Source organism: Semicossyphus pulcher, unplaced genomic scaffold (genome assembly GCF_022749685.1).
Source record: "Semicossyphus pulcher isolate SPU_LCO1_2020_fin unplaced genomic scaffold, fSemPul1.0.p SCAF_24, whole genome shotgun sequence".
Classification (NCBI taxonomy): Eukaryota; Metazoa; Chordata; class Actinopteri; order Labriformes; family Labridae; genus Semicossyphus; species Semicossyphus pulcher.
The window spans coordinates 15,894,758-15,909,058 of NW_027211698.1; the positions used below are offsets into that span (position 1 = coordinate 15,894,758).

Consider the following 14,301-nt stretch of genomic DNA (forward strand, 5'->3'; position numbering starts at 1 on the left):
GCAGCAATATTTTAAAGAAAAATTGTCTAAAGAAGTTTTTTCAGATTAAAGCAAAAAAATCAATGAAAAGGTGAAAACTTTAACTTCAGTTAGATTTTATTTCTTTAGACGATGAAAAGTGACGAGTTTGTTTTTGTTCCAGAAAACTGATCGATTACAAATCGATAAACAAGTATTGATCTGAAACAATAACACATCATGACTGTATCAGCTGGAGCTCTTCTGACTTCATTTCACTTTTATTATACAAACAGGAAGTGTCAAAATAAAACGATTTCATCATAAATAAAAACAGGAAGAAAAAGTTCATGTTTGTAAACAGGAAGACACGTTCCCTTCCGCTCCCCCGGGGGCGCCGCTGCGCTCAGTGCAGCTCCTTCAGGATGTCGGGGATGAACTCCTGCGCGTTTCTCAGTTCGTCCTTCCACTCCTGCGGGACGGCGGCCCCGCTGTACGACCCCCCCGCCCCCAGCAGGGCCCCCAGCGCCGCCCCGCGGTTACAGTTCTCACCTGGAGACGGACAGGTAAACAAAAACAGATTCAGTCTCGTTTCCAGGAGACGACTTCCTGTCTCATGAGTTTACTGTTTAAAGGAAGCGTGTGAACGAACCTCCACAGTTGGTGTTTGCCAGGATTCCTCCTCTGGGGTCGTCGTGAAACTCATGAGCGAGATAAAACAGGCTGCACAGAGCTCCTGCAGGTCGGCATGACAACGTTAATGACTGTTTATGATCAGACGTGATGTAAAGAGCGAGAGAAGATCTGAACCTTTAGTGTAGCAGGCCACGCCCAGGTAGTTCACCGCGCTCTGATGGACCTTCAGGCGCTCCTCAGACGACACAGGGAACCTGAGACACACACACACACACACACACACACACACACACACACACACACACAGACACACACACACACACAGAAACACACAGACACACAGACACACACACACACACACACACACACAGACACACACACACACAGACACACACAGACACACACACACACACACAGACACACACACACACACACACACACACACAGACACACAGACACACACACACACAGACACACAGACACACACACACACACACACACACACACAGACACAGACACAGACACACACACACACACACACACACACACACACACACACACACACACACACACACACACACACACACACACAGACACAGACACAGACACACACACAGACACACACAGACACACACACACACACACACACAGACACACAGACACACACACACACACACACACAGACACACTGATTTAAACTTTTGTCTGAAACAAACATAAAATAAACAGAAACATTTCAGGGCTGCGGCAGCGGGGGGGTGAAAGGTGGTCGATCAGCTGTATCAGGCTGTATTGATACCTGTCACCTGTCCACATGCTCGTTGTCCCCTCGTCTTTAGCCTGTCCCCAATCATTCAGAACATTACCGTCCTGCCGGAGGGCTTTTATTGTGAAAGGTTTGATGAAAGCTTCACAGCGATCGAGAAACACGGAGAAGTAAAACTGTCTCAGACTTCTTTTATTCTGAAGTTTTCACTTCCTGTTCAGCTGCTTCCTGCTGCTGTGTTTAACCATCCTCTTCTGTCATCCTCCGTCTGCTACCGCAGGTGTTCTCCGTACCTGTCGGCCTTGCGGCTGTAGCTCTGACAGGTGTCCCAGGCGTCCAGCCTCCTCAGAGCGTGCTCCGCCTGCTGACGGACGCTGGCCCCGCCCAGCACGGCGTGCAGCGCCCGGCTGTAGATCGACACGTACTCGGGCACCTTCGGGTGGGGGTGAGTGAGCTTCACAAACTCTACAGCTGCTGACACCTGAGGACACAACAGGTCAAAGGTCAACTCCACTGTTCTAAAAGAAGTGTGATCCTATAGAAGTCTATGAGAACATGCTCCTCCTCCTCTCCTGATGTATTCCCTCAGTAAACATGTTCCTAATGAGTTTATGGTCTCAGTCTCTAGTTTCAAGTCTTCTTCAACACAGCATGATGTTCATTTAGTCACTGATGTTCCCATTGAGAGTCACACAGACCAGAGAGAGGGGAGGGGTTAGGGCGGGGCTACCTGTGACTGACAGGTTGATATGATGGCTAACTGACTGTTTGCTAAGCCCTCCCTCCTCCAGCTCTCTCCAGGTCTCTGCTGGCTCCACAGAAGCAACATGGCTGCGTGTGTTTATCAGGGATGTTTCCTGCAAACATGTCAGAACAAACAGAAGTGCTCGTCACTCACAGCTTGCTCCTCATTGGCCGAGGCGGACAGCAGGATGAAGGGGAGGATCATGGGAAGGCAGCCGATGGCGTCCAGCTGGCTGTCGGGGAACGAGGAGCTCAACTTTTGTTGGGAGCGTTTCTCTGCAAACGTCAGAACCTGGAAAATAAAAACCACAAGTTAAAGCTCAGCAGGAGCGTGACGTTTCATCGGGGTGCGTTCAATTTACCTGTCGGGGCGACGTCGGGCGTCTGTCCTGCCAGTCGGCGAAGAACGAGCGGTGGAAAGACTCGGCGTAGGTGTCTTGGTGCGAGCCGGGCGTGGTTAGGAACTGAACGTAGTCTGAGAGCACGGCGGCCCGAGCGTCCGGCTGAGAGACGTCACTGAAATGTCCCGAGACCAGTGAACGCACCACTCGCAGAGAACAGAGCACGTTCAGGGTGTTTTCACCGGCCTGAAGACCTGAGACCACAAACACAGAGCACTGAAGATACTGTGTTTCCTGTTATATTTCTCACTGTCAGTACCAGGACTGGGTCAGGACTGGGTCAGTACCTTGGTGATAGTGGACCGAGCCGTTGGAGGACTTCCACAGGTCCAGTTTGTCGTGGAGGATCACATTCCCGACCACGTCAGGCCGCTTGGCGCCCGAGGACCAGGCGCTCCGACCGCTGCCGGCTGAAAGCAGGAAGATCAGAAAACATGTGAACATTAATCACACGACCGCAGAGCAGGACTCTCCTGGACTCTCCTGGACTCTCCTGGACTCTCCAGGACTCTCCAGGACTTCACTGCAGAGTTTTCCCACCAGTGTTGGAGAGGCTGAGGATGCTGGACGGGTGTCCGTTTCTGGGCGAGTTGAAGCCTGAGATCCAGCCGCCAAAGTCCCTCCTGATGTTGTTGATGTCGTAGTACCAGTGGACCGGCATCGACATGGAGTCGGCCGCACACATCGCCCACAGAGCCTCCGTCACCGACCGTCGCACCCGAGACATCTCACCTGGGGAGGAGCACATTGACACTCTCTGGAACCTGTTTTCAGTTATTCACATGTGAATGCAGCTTTTCTCTCTTTGTCTCAAAACTATATGAACGTGTTAAAATTATATTCTGTCCTTCATCATTTCAATAATTATATCAGAAAACATTTGTGTGGCCAAAAGCAGAAACATCTATGAATGTTTGTTCCTTGTGCAAATGAAGACTGAACTGTCACAAATTAAAAGGTTTTGATTCACAAGTTGTGCTCTCCTTTCCTTCACAATAAATCACTTCGCCTTTGATTGTCATTATAATTGTATCTGTTACCAATGAATGTTAAGGTATTTGTTGTTAGAGGTTACTTTGTTCATACTCACCTGTGTTTACCTGCTGCATGACTCAGCTCAAAGCTAAAGAACCTCATGTGAGTTAAATATTTCTGCTGTAACAGGGTCACCAGGATGATTTCAGCCACTAGTCTCTGTAAACACTCCATAAAACCCGCCACCTGTATATGTTAAAGTCTCCTCACCTGTCATGAAGCCACACGGTCCGCAGCTGTCCTTTGTTCTTAATGATTTCGCTTCTCAACTTGCATAAGTTCATTATTTCACTGTTACAAAACTACACAGGAAGTGGCTAATGTTAGCACCTGCATGCTAACTTATTAAACTTTACGGCCCTCAGCTCTCGTTGTGACCGCTCACAGTCCGTGTGTGTTTGATGTGTGTTTCCGGAACATGCATGTGAATACACAGGTTTATAAACGTTATCATTAGTATATTATAAGGTTATGAATGCAGGATTATGAAAAGATAGAGGTTTGTTTATAGTGTCATGTCGTAACGCGGGCTGAATTACGGTGGTCCATGTAGGCCAATTTAAAAAGCGAATGAGTATTATTTTTGATTCCTGAGTGAGGGCTCCAGGCAGACATTGTTCAGCAGACCCATAAACATAAGAAAAGTGAACTGGTTCACTTTTCGGTTTGTGTACAAATTATGAAGCAAAAATAAAAGATTCATGTCGCAGAGATGAGCCAACTTTAAGGTTAAAAGCCAAAAAAATGTTTTGGCCTGCCTGGGAGACTAGGATCAGGGAATATTGGTATTGCTACGGCGGCCTTTACGGACCAAAATTGCAAAAACAATGTAAATCAATTCAAACGCGCATGTCTGATATGAATGGCGGTAGACAGTGTTGTTATGTTATATTTTGTGTCGAGGACTCGAAAAACGATCGTTCCGGTTGTTTACGGTTGTTAGCTCAGCAGCCAGTTAGCATAAGCTAGCAGCTATGGACCCGAGGCGTCTTCATAAATAATAACTGAAGTGTCGCCGCCGCCTCCTCTCTGTTAGCTTGATTTTTTAACCAGCCGGCTAAGCTAGCTGGTGAAGCACAGTGCTGTTAGGCTAACGTCGGAGGGATGAAGATGGAGGAATTGTTAGATCCACGAGATGTTGGTGAGAACCAAAGCACTTATTAGTAGCTGATAACTGCAGCTGTATGTGTGGTCCCGCTTGCCCCCCTGGTGATCAATAAAGGATTATCTGAACTTAGGCTCATAGTTTGTGTCTGTGTGAGAGCAGCAGGTTCCTCTCTGTCTGTCGCGTGCTCAGTGTTTATCATGTGAATATAAAGCTGTTATAACTATATAAAGGGGTTTAAACAGTCTGCAGAGTCTCCATGACAGACCGGAGGACTGTGCTGGTGTTTGGATACGATCTGCTCTGAGGTGGTTCAAAACAGACGTTTTAGCGGTTTAACATACAAATGAAGGGTTTTACATCTGGAAGCGGAGATTCTGGAGAGTCTAGCTTTAGTGACCTTGAATACAGACCTTATCCAATGTTGTCTGGATGGAGACACAACAGCAGAAGAGCCTTTTTCACTGTTTTCACTTCTTTAATTTAAATTCTGAACAAACAGATTTGACCCGTCCTTCTGTGTCGATCTAATCCAGGTTTGGTAAATGCAGTGTGTTTTGAGCTGGAGCGGGTCTGATGTGTTCCTGGTTGATCTTTTGTTTTCTGGGTTCACACATAAAACATTTACAAAGCTGTGCTTCAAACAGTCTGTAGAGTGTCGCTGTAGTTTAAACCAGGTGTAATGAGGCGTTCATGGTTTCACATGAAGGTTCAAGTGTTCACAAGAATGTGATTTGTTGTGATTCTCAGAGCGAGCAAAGACGTTCTGGGCCGAGGAGGACGTGGACGAGGTTTTCACTGAAGTTTCTGAGTATCTGGATCATCTGAAGGCCGTCCTGAAGAAGAAGACAGCCACTGATCGAGGTTGGACTTTTAGTGTTGATCTCTTCTTTGACAGGAAGTGTTGATGAGGACTTCCTGTACTGATGATCAGGACTTCCTGTTGTGTATTGGTCAGAGTACGTTCAGGCGCTGAAGCTGCTGGAGTCTGTGAAATCTTCTTCTCCTGCCTCCTCTGCGGACTCCTTCGTGGTTCAGGTGGTCATCGGCTCAGGTAAACACACGATTCATTCAAACATTCACACGTTTACTTTTCTAGTCAGATTTATTCCTGTTTGTGTCATCGACTGAACTAAGAAAAGGAATTTTCCAACCTCTCCCAAAATGAGTAAATGACAGAGTTGGACTCTTATTTTGGTAGTGTCTTCCTGTCCAGGTGAGCTTCTGCCTGCAGAGTTCTCCCATCAAAGCTCCTCCCCCTCCTCCTCCCCCCTGCCTCCCTCCAATGGGCCGCTCAGCTCAGCGGCGCCCCCTGCAGGCCAAGAGGAGCTGCTGCCACCTCTGACCCCCGTCAGGCTGCAGTATGAGCCGCACAGCTGCTGCAAGGTCAAACACACACACACACACACACACACACACACACACACACTGTTTGTAACAGTAATAGCAGTGCAGTAACGCTCTGATTTCTCCCTCCAGGCCTGTATTTCCTGTTTACCCAGCATGCCTCATTCCACACCTGCGTTCTGGGGTCAGAACCCTCTGAAGGTTCCGCAGCTCTGCGGCTTTAAGAGGCTGAGTGCCATGCAGATGATGTCATCGACAGGAGGTGGGGCCTGGAGCCATGAGGGGGCGGAGCCTGCGGTCCGTGAGGACAAGGAGGACTGGCACATCCTTTACAAAGCTCCATGTGGGCAGAGCCTCCGTAACCACGACGATGTGATGCGTTTCCTGTTGGCCACAGAGAGCTACGACCTCCTGCAGGTCAGACGGGTTATACGAGTACCTGAAGTCCTCACGAAGTACAACAGCAGAAAGTACTTCCTGTTTTTACACCACTGCTGACATTAAAGTACATCTAAACATCAAAGGTGTCAAAGTCACAGTGCTCAGTGTGCAGAGGACGTGTGGTGACGTGTAGTGATCAATGACTGTATATAAAGATAGCAGCGCGTCTCCATCTGCTCCCATTGTACGTAATCGATGCCAAAACAGCCCTGTGATAGGAGGTGTGGTGACACGTGGTGACGCGAGGTGACGCGTAGTGATTAAGGTGATTGTTGTGACGCGTGGTGATTAAGGTGATTGTGGTGACGCGTGGTGATTAAGGTGATTGTGGTGACGCGTGGTGATTAAGGTGATTGTGGTGACGCGAGGTGACGCGTGGTGATTAAGGTGATTGTGGTGACACGTGGTGACGCGTGGTGACGCGAGGTGACGCGTGGTGACGTGTGTGTATGACTTTAAAAACGATTTATTATTTCATCACGTTTAATCTAAAAAAGTAAAGTCGATGAATGTAGAGGAACGTTTCCTTCTCTCGTGTTTATTCAGGTACAAATGTCGTGAAGTAGAAGAAGAAAACAACTTTAAGCTAACATTAAAGTGCATGTAGTCTGGTGCCTTCATGGACCGTCTGTAAACTTCAGCTGTGAGTTTAAAGAAACACGTTCACAGATCGAGTTAGTCGTAAAAATCCAGAGAAGAAACAACAGTTCATGTCGTCTTCGTGAACTGGATCTTTGAGTTTCCACCTCACACCTGTGTAGATTTATACACCCTGATTGGCTCCACACTAGTTGTGATGTCATGAATCTGCAGGTACGTCCAGGTGTGAAACACAGATCTCTTTGTCTTCTCCTGCAGGTGGATTACTTCACCTTTAACCCCTCTGTCTGGTTAGACCCTCCTCCGTCAGTGGGCCCCCGGCGACCGGAGGTGGACCTGAGCCGGGGGGCGGAGCCTACTCCTGTGGAGCTGTGTGTGGGGGAGGGAGGGGCTCGGCCGGCCGAGTTCCGCTACAGGAAGGAGCGCTGGCCGCATGGCTGCTTTCTGAGCCGCGGCCCAACGCTGTTCAGCACCTGCTGCGACTGCACGGACGGCTGCAGCGACGCCCAGCGCTGCGCCTGCGTCGCCATGACAACAGGAAGCCGCCATTACAGCCACCACAGGCTGGAGGAGCCCGTACCGTCAGGGTGAGACACTGTCAATAAAGCTTATTCAAAAAGAGGCTGCAACCACGGACTGCATAAAAAGATGGCCGACATGACAAGATGGCAGCGCCCGCTCCGGGGGGGTTAGGCTTCACTTAGGTACAAAGAGAGGAGGTGGTGACGCGTCGGCCATCTTTGTGTACAGTCGGTGATCTGCAGCTCGACCGTGCTTCCTCTGACATGTACGAGCGTCTCTCACTCTGTGTTCAGCGTGTTCGAGTGCGGGCCGTGGTGCGGCTGTGTCCGCGCTCGCTGTCAGAACCGGCTGGTCCAGCGGGGGGTTCGAGTTCGCCTGCAGGTCTTCCAGACTGAGGGCCGAGGCTGGGGCGTCCGTTGCCGTGACGACCTGGACCACGGCACGTTTGTGTGCGTGTACGCAGGTGAGACGACGGCGATGTGTGACGACTCTTCAGCTGATTAAAAAGTAAACAGGAAGTGAAACCTGAATCGTGTCCTCCAGGTGTGATCCTGCGGCGGGTCCACACCCCCGCCGAGGCCCCGCCCCCGAAGCTGACGAGGGCGGACCTCCCCTCCGACGACGATGTGGAGGTCGTCACCGAGTGGCTGGCCCCGCCTGTGCTGGAGGGGCGGAGCAACCTGGTGGAATCCACAGCCACCTCGCCCCCCCTCCACGTCCCGGTGATCCAGAGACCCTCCGACCCCCCCGGCACGACGCCGCGGGACCGAGAGGAAGTACTACACTGATGCTACTATTACTACTACAATCAATATATCTGATTATTGACGTGCTTTTATTTTGTAGGTTCAGTGAGAAAATAATCACATCCTGTTTCTTTGTCCTCAGACGGTGCTGGTTGGGGGTCAGGAGCCCCCGCCTCTGACAGCAGAGGCGTCATGTGACCCGCCCACAGCTCAGGAGAAGACGGTTACTATGACAACAGGCTGTCCAAGGGAGGCTGACGATGTGAACGGTACAGCAAGGAAGAGTGGGCGGAGTTTAAAGAGGGCGATGAAGGTGGAGGACGTGAACTTCCTGGACGCCAGTAAAGAGGGAAACGTGAGCCGCTTCATCAACGTAAGCGCCGCTGAGAGGAGGAGGGACTGAGGGAGTGATTGACAGACGGCAGCATGAAGAGTTTCACATTAACAAACGTCACAATGACACAAATAGTTTCATCAAACACTGAGTGATGGAGGTGACTCTGACAATATTTGACCTTTGACCCCACAGCACAGCTGCCAGCCGAACCTGTTCGTCCAGAACGTCTTCACAGACTCCCACGACCCCGCCTTCCCCGTCATCGCCTTCTTCACCAGCAGGTGAGGAGGAGGAGGAGGTGATGATGCTGATTGTGGTTGTTTACAGGTAACTGATGTATTTTGTCTCCGTCAGGGTGGTGAAGGCCGGCACCGAGCTCACCTGGGATTACTCCTCCGACACAGACAGTAAACAGGAAGTGCCGTGTCTCTGCGGCAGCGACGGGTGTCGAGGACGTTTCACCATCGAGGAGAATCTGTGTGACATGTGTGAAGTTCAGGGAGAGTCACAGTAACTCGTCCTCCAGGTTCACTGACAGTAACAAACTGAAAAACTCTATTTTTATACTCGTGTTGTGATAAAACAGCTTCTGTTCATTTATTCTGTCTTTGCTAATAAAGTTTTGGACGTTTTATTTTGAAGAGTTGCCGTAATGACTGTGATTTGGTTTCACTTCATATTAGTGTCGACTTTTACTCTGAAGGTGTGAAAGCGGCTTTTGGTCCAGGGGGAAGTGTTGTGTGTCGTTTAAGCTTTTATTTTGTAAAAGTTAAAATCACAGTTTGTATAAATTCAAATGTTGTTATTAATAACCAGCTCATCTGTTTTTGTTATGTGGTGTCAGGCTGGCACAGCTTGTGGCTGTACGCACACAGTGACAGATTACTTCACACATTGTATTTGATATTACGACGTAAACAGCTCGTGAACGCAGCGAGAGGACCGCCCGAGGAGCACGTGATTGCAGCAGTCACTACAGCTTTTATTTTGAAATAAGTTCGGACCTGTACAGAGGGCTTCCTGTTACAACCATCTCAACGGCTCTTACTTTGAAAACCCAGACCGGATCTGCTGTGTTGTTTATATGTCGACCTCCTGCTACTGTCACCTACTGTCCTCCAGACACCGAACCCGACAATGAGTGCTCTCCTGCGGGCTGCCTGTGTGCTCCTCCTCGGCCTCCTCTGGGCCTCCCCCTCCGCCTCCTCGTCCTGTCGGGTCCGGATCCCGCCGCATGACCAGGTGGCCCGGGTCGCCCGCTTCGTCGCCCACCAGTGTGACTGGGCCTCCATGGCCACCATCTCCACCCACAAGCCGGTGGTGGGGCAGCCGTTCTCCAACGTCTTCTCCGTGAGCGACGGGCCGGAGGGCTCCAGCTCCGGGGTGCCCTACATGTACCTGACCCGCATGGAGATCTCCGTGCAGGACCTGGAGGTACACCTCAGATAGTCCTCAGTAACGTTTAAAGTGTTTAAAATGACTTTGAAGCTGTACAGACGTACTTTTCCCTGTTTATATCAGCATACATACATACATACATACATCAAACAGCTTGTGGTGACTCTGCTGTGTTCCAAACTCCGTTTAGAAATCATAGAATTTAGTGGGGCTGCCTTTAACCTAACATATCTGCTGTGATTTACTTTAACAGTAGTACACACGTTTATAAATGCTTTAAAATGAGGTTCAGAACGACCTTACAGAAAGTTGTAAAGTTAAAAATCAACTTCTCATATGTTAAATCTCCACCAGGATGATTATATAATGAGTCCGCGTGTACAAAACCCCACTGACAAATAATGTAATTTAGTAAACAAACATAAAGGCTGCCTTCGACATGAAGTGATCTCTTCTGGATTTACTCCAATAATATAAAATTATTCTGTCGTGTTCAACGTGAAGTTCATCAAAGTTCAAAGGTTAAACTTCAACTGCCTCCTCATCAGTTTTTGGTAAGTCTTCCTCAGTAGTTCCAACAATGCAGAAACAATGTGCAACACTAGACAGTAACGCAAGTTAGTAAAAAATCTAAATATTAAAGTTTAAAGTATCATCACAAAGGGGCCCAGAGAGGTGTCAGGATGAGTCAGCAGTGAACCAGGCTGTCATGAACTTCATGTTACCTCCTGTGGTTTCACAGTTATATCAGAATAAACATTTACAGCATCTCCAGCACTCACATTAAAATGAAAAACGACCTTTAACAAAGTTTAACTGTTTAAAAGTTTACATGTTTAAATGTACACTATCTCCTAGGATCTGTTCAGTCTCCCCATCAGGGCCTTTAATGAGTCAGCAGTGAGTCAGCAGTGAGTCAGCAGTGAACAAAACTCATCACAAACATTAAAGGCTAAATTAATATATTAACATGTTTTCTACTATGACTTTTATTATCTACTATTATTTATTAATTACTTTAGTTAGTTACCCACTGATAGTTTTTCTGTCCAAATGTTTATACACTTTTTTCAAACTATTAAACATATTAATAATTATTAAAACAAATATCTCTCCTGTTGTTTGACAACATTTCTGTCATCAGTGTTATTAAACATAACTAATAAATGATTAATATTAGTAATAAGACGTTTGCAGCAGCAGGTTCTCCACCGTGACGCAGCCGTTCCCTCACAGAGTGACTCAGCAGTTTAGAGTTAAAGTCACATGTCAGCGCTGAGGTCATGTGACAGGAAACCACAGAGTGACGAGCCCAACAGAAACATACAGAACATACAGTGAGGAGTTTTACGAGCGTGTTCATGTCACACTAATAAAGCTGAAGGTTAGTGAGGAGCAGTCAGAGGTTTACACGTCTTCAGTTAAACATGTTACAGAGAGTCAGTAAAGTCCACACACGTGTGACAGAGGGCTCAGTGTTCACAGGGATGATCGCTGCCACCTGTTTCCTGCTCTGTGACGGTGGACGCTCAAACACTTCTTCAATAACTGCAAGAAAAAGCACAAAAGTCAAAGTCAGCTCACATATTTCACACAGCTCCAAGTTTTCAAGACAAACCAAACTCTATTCAAAAAACCGTCATTTTAAAGTCGTGTTCTTGGCGTCTCGCAGACAGACCTGACAGAGCAGGTCCTGCATCCTGATGGCGTTCTGTCAGCATCCTGTAAATCTCAGTAACGTCTGTTAGTCTGGCTTCATCGCGCTGTAGTGAGACACATTAATGCAGCTAACAGCTCATCAAACTGGGCACTGAAAGCTGATCCAGACACAGTCCCAGCTCCGTAAATCTGTTCACTTAAAAAGTTAAGAAACCGATAACTTTGGAAAAGTAAGTAAAAGAACTGAAACATCTGGAAGATGTTCATGTAAATAAATGTGGCCCGCTGATGAAAGCCTTTGCAGTATATAGTATTATTTTGGACTGAAATAATCACAAGCGGCGCCCAGTTAGTGACGCGTTTTCCATCAGCCAGCAGTGATTGGTCTGCCAGAGAGGGTAGGCGGAGCTAAGCGGCCGAGTAAACAGGAATCTACTATGGCTGAACAAACAAAGAAAAGATGGATGACTACAGATACAACTTCAACAAGAAGTGAAAATCCAAAGAAGAAGAAACAAACAGTCCAAACCGTTCGTGTGTCAGACGCACTTTTAATACTTAGTTTACTTTACTCGTTACTTTGTTAGAGTTTCTCTCCGTAGCTTCCAGGTCATGTGACCCAGCTCCTCAGATCGATGGCAGAACACTCACCGGGACAAATAAGACACGCCTCGTTTCACTGGTTCAAATGTTGCTAATATTTTATATTTATAGTTTTATGTTTGTTTAAACGGACTCATCGTGCTCCGTCACGAGTCACACGGTCATCATTGGACGAGGAGCGGACATTAACACAGGTGTGTCCCTGCAGGTGAACCCTCAGGCGTCTCTGTCCATGTCTCTGGCTCAGACTGATTACTGCAGGCAGCAGGGCTTCGACCCTCAGAGTCCTCTCTGCGCTCACATCATCCTGTCCGGGTCTGTGATGGAGGTACAAACACACACAAGTACACACACACACACACCTGTGTTTCCAGGTGAGCAGTCACATGACCCCCCCCCTCTGGCCTCTTCTCCAGGTGAACGGGACGGAGGCGGAGCTTGCTAAGAAAGCTCTGTTCAGTCGACACCCGGAGATGATCGACTGGCCGACTGATCACAACTGGTTCTTCGCCAAGTTCAACATCACACAGGTACACGCACGACGCACGACGCACGAGTACTGATACTACTGCTGTTAAATACTACAGTACTGATACTACGGCTGCTGCAGCAGTGAAGTAATGCTCCGCCCACTGGGAGCTCTTGTGTCGTTTCTTCTTCTGCTGTCAGTCGGAGCGCAGGACGTCTCGTTAACGTCTCCTCCTCCGTGTTTCAGGTGTGGGTGTTGGATTATTTCGGCGGGGTGAAGACCGTCACTCCGGAGGAATACTTCCAGGCAGAGCCGCACAGGAAGCACCGCTGACGGTCAGACTCCTGGATCTTGTAGTTCTATGATAAGTGGACTACAAATACTCATCACACGTTAATCATTATTCTTTCTGCTCTAAGAACATGTTTTCTTCCTCAGATCTTTAACATGAGTCTCAGGTTTCTGATCAGATATATTCATGTGTGAAAGAATCTCAGGTGTGTCTCTTTGTCATGAGTAAGAACCCAGCTGCAGTGTGTGGGTTTGACCACTAGAGGGAGCTGCTGAGCTGATAAGAGTTTTCATGGTGTTGTAGTTAAACGTTCTTCAGGTTCATATTCAAAGTAAACAAAGTGAAGGATAAAAAAGTCTTTTTACACAGGAACAGGAAACACTGAAGGTCCGTCTCTGGTTGGGTTTAGTGGCTCCTTACAGCTCCACACACCAAACCCCATTCACTAAAACGCTGATTTAAGGCGTGCCTGTGGTTACGATTTGCACAAGAAAGCAACAAAACAAACTGCACTTTGTAACGTTTCACAGGCGAAGAGAGGAAGCAGAGTCTCAGGTGATTACATCGATGCAATCAATTAATGAATTAACTGGTTCTTTAATGAGACACTAAATGTTTATTATTGGAGTTAAAAAAAGTTTCTACTTTAAATCTGCTTCTGACTGCAGGCAACGCCCACATCTGTGTGTTGATTTTACCTTTCACTGACTACATCTCCCATGATTCTTAGCATCAGCAGGATGTTAAAACCTCATGGGAGCTGTAGTTCTTGAATAGAAACAGTATTCTTTAGTGAAGGTGGACGTCGTCCTCCTGTGGGGTTTATAGTGTGTGTGTGTGTGTGTGTGTGTGTGTGTGTGTGTGACTCCATGTTTAGAGGTGATCAGCTGCAGACGCTCAGCTGTGAAAGAAATGAACAAACAGCTCTGCAGGGGGTGTGGCTTATCACTGACAGTGGGCGGGGCTTAGCGATCACTCTGACTGGTGGGCGGGGCTTCCGTTTGTGTTTGTACTTTGATCAACAGAAATCTTCTAACTTTTATAACTTTGCTGTGAAATTTTATATTTTGAAAAACGAGTGATTTTATAAATAAAGTTTGTGTAAAATCTAAATCTCCTAAAGTCTCCTTTTTTTCTGTTTTTGCTTTTATTACTATTTTATTCATAAAGTCGTTTAAAATAAAGAAAAATCAAACGTGTTCATGAAAATGTTCAAAGTGACTCGACGAGGTTCAGATTTTA

At 47.6% G+C, this 14,301-nt stretch overlaps 3 protein-coding genes across 4 annotated transcripts; 2 read left to right on the forward strand and 1 right to left on the reverse strand.

The window, feature by feature from the left end:
* Positions 1 to 91: 91 nt before the first annotated feature.
* LOC138603424 (uncharacterized) lies at positions 92 to 4,057 on the reverse strand. Its single transcript, XM_069675193.1, has 9 exons — positions 3,751 to 4,057; positions 3,046 to 3,237; positions 2,793 to 2,915; positions 2,467 to 2,699; positions 2,259 to 2,396; positions 1,654 to 1,841; positions 769 to 848; positions 611 to 694; positions 92 to 510 (listed from the first exon to the last, which is right to left on the reverse strand). Exons 1-9 carry the CDS (start codon positions 3,755 to 3,757, stop codon positions 365 to 367), a joined length of 1,191 nt encoding a protein of 396 aa, XP_069531294.1. The 5' UTR covers positions 3,758 to 4,057; the 3' UTR covers positions 92 to 364.
* Positions 4,058 to 4,397: 340 nt separating this feature from the next.
* setdb2 (SET domain bifurcated histone lysine methyltransferase 2) lies at positions 4,398 to 9,360 on the forward strand. Of its 2 annotated transcripts, none has more exons than XM_069675335.1 (11): positions 4,398 to 4,681; positions 5,396 to 5,509; positions 5,604 to 5,699; positions 5,847 to 6,031; positions 6,125 to 6,409; positions 7,292 to 7,620; positions 7,849 to 8,018; positions 8,099 to 8,331; positions 8,444 to 8,674; positions 8,831 to 8,919; positions 8,993 to 9,360. In XM_069675335.1, exons 1-11 carry the CDS (start codon positions 4,645 to 4,647, stop codon positions 9,150 to 9,152), a joined length of 1,929 nt encoding a protein of 642 aa, XP_069531436.1. In that variant the 5' UTR covers positions 4,398 to 4,644; the 3' UTR covers positions 9,153 to 9,360. The 2 variants fall into 2 exon arrangements, with proteins under 2 accessions (XP_069531436.1, XP_069531437.1); XM_069675336.1 differs by having other exon boundaries at positions 5,862 to 6,031.
* Positions 9,361 to 9,717: 357 nt separating this feature from the next.
* Positions 9,718 to 14,161, forward strand: creg1 (cellular repressor of E1A-stimulated genes 1). Its single transcript, XM_069675623.1, has 4 exons — positions 9,718 to 10,072; positions 12,507 to 12,626; positions 12,715 to 12,828; positions 13,014 to 14,161. The coding sequence occupies exons 1-4, from the start codon at positions 9,776 to 9,778 to the stop codon at positions 13,098 to 13,100; spliced, it is 618 nt and encodes a 205-aa protein (XP_069531724.1). The 5' UTR covers positions 9,718 to 9,775; the 3' UTR covers positions 13,101 to 14,161.
* The last annotated feature ends 140 nt before the right edge of the window (positions 14,162 to 14,301 follow it).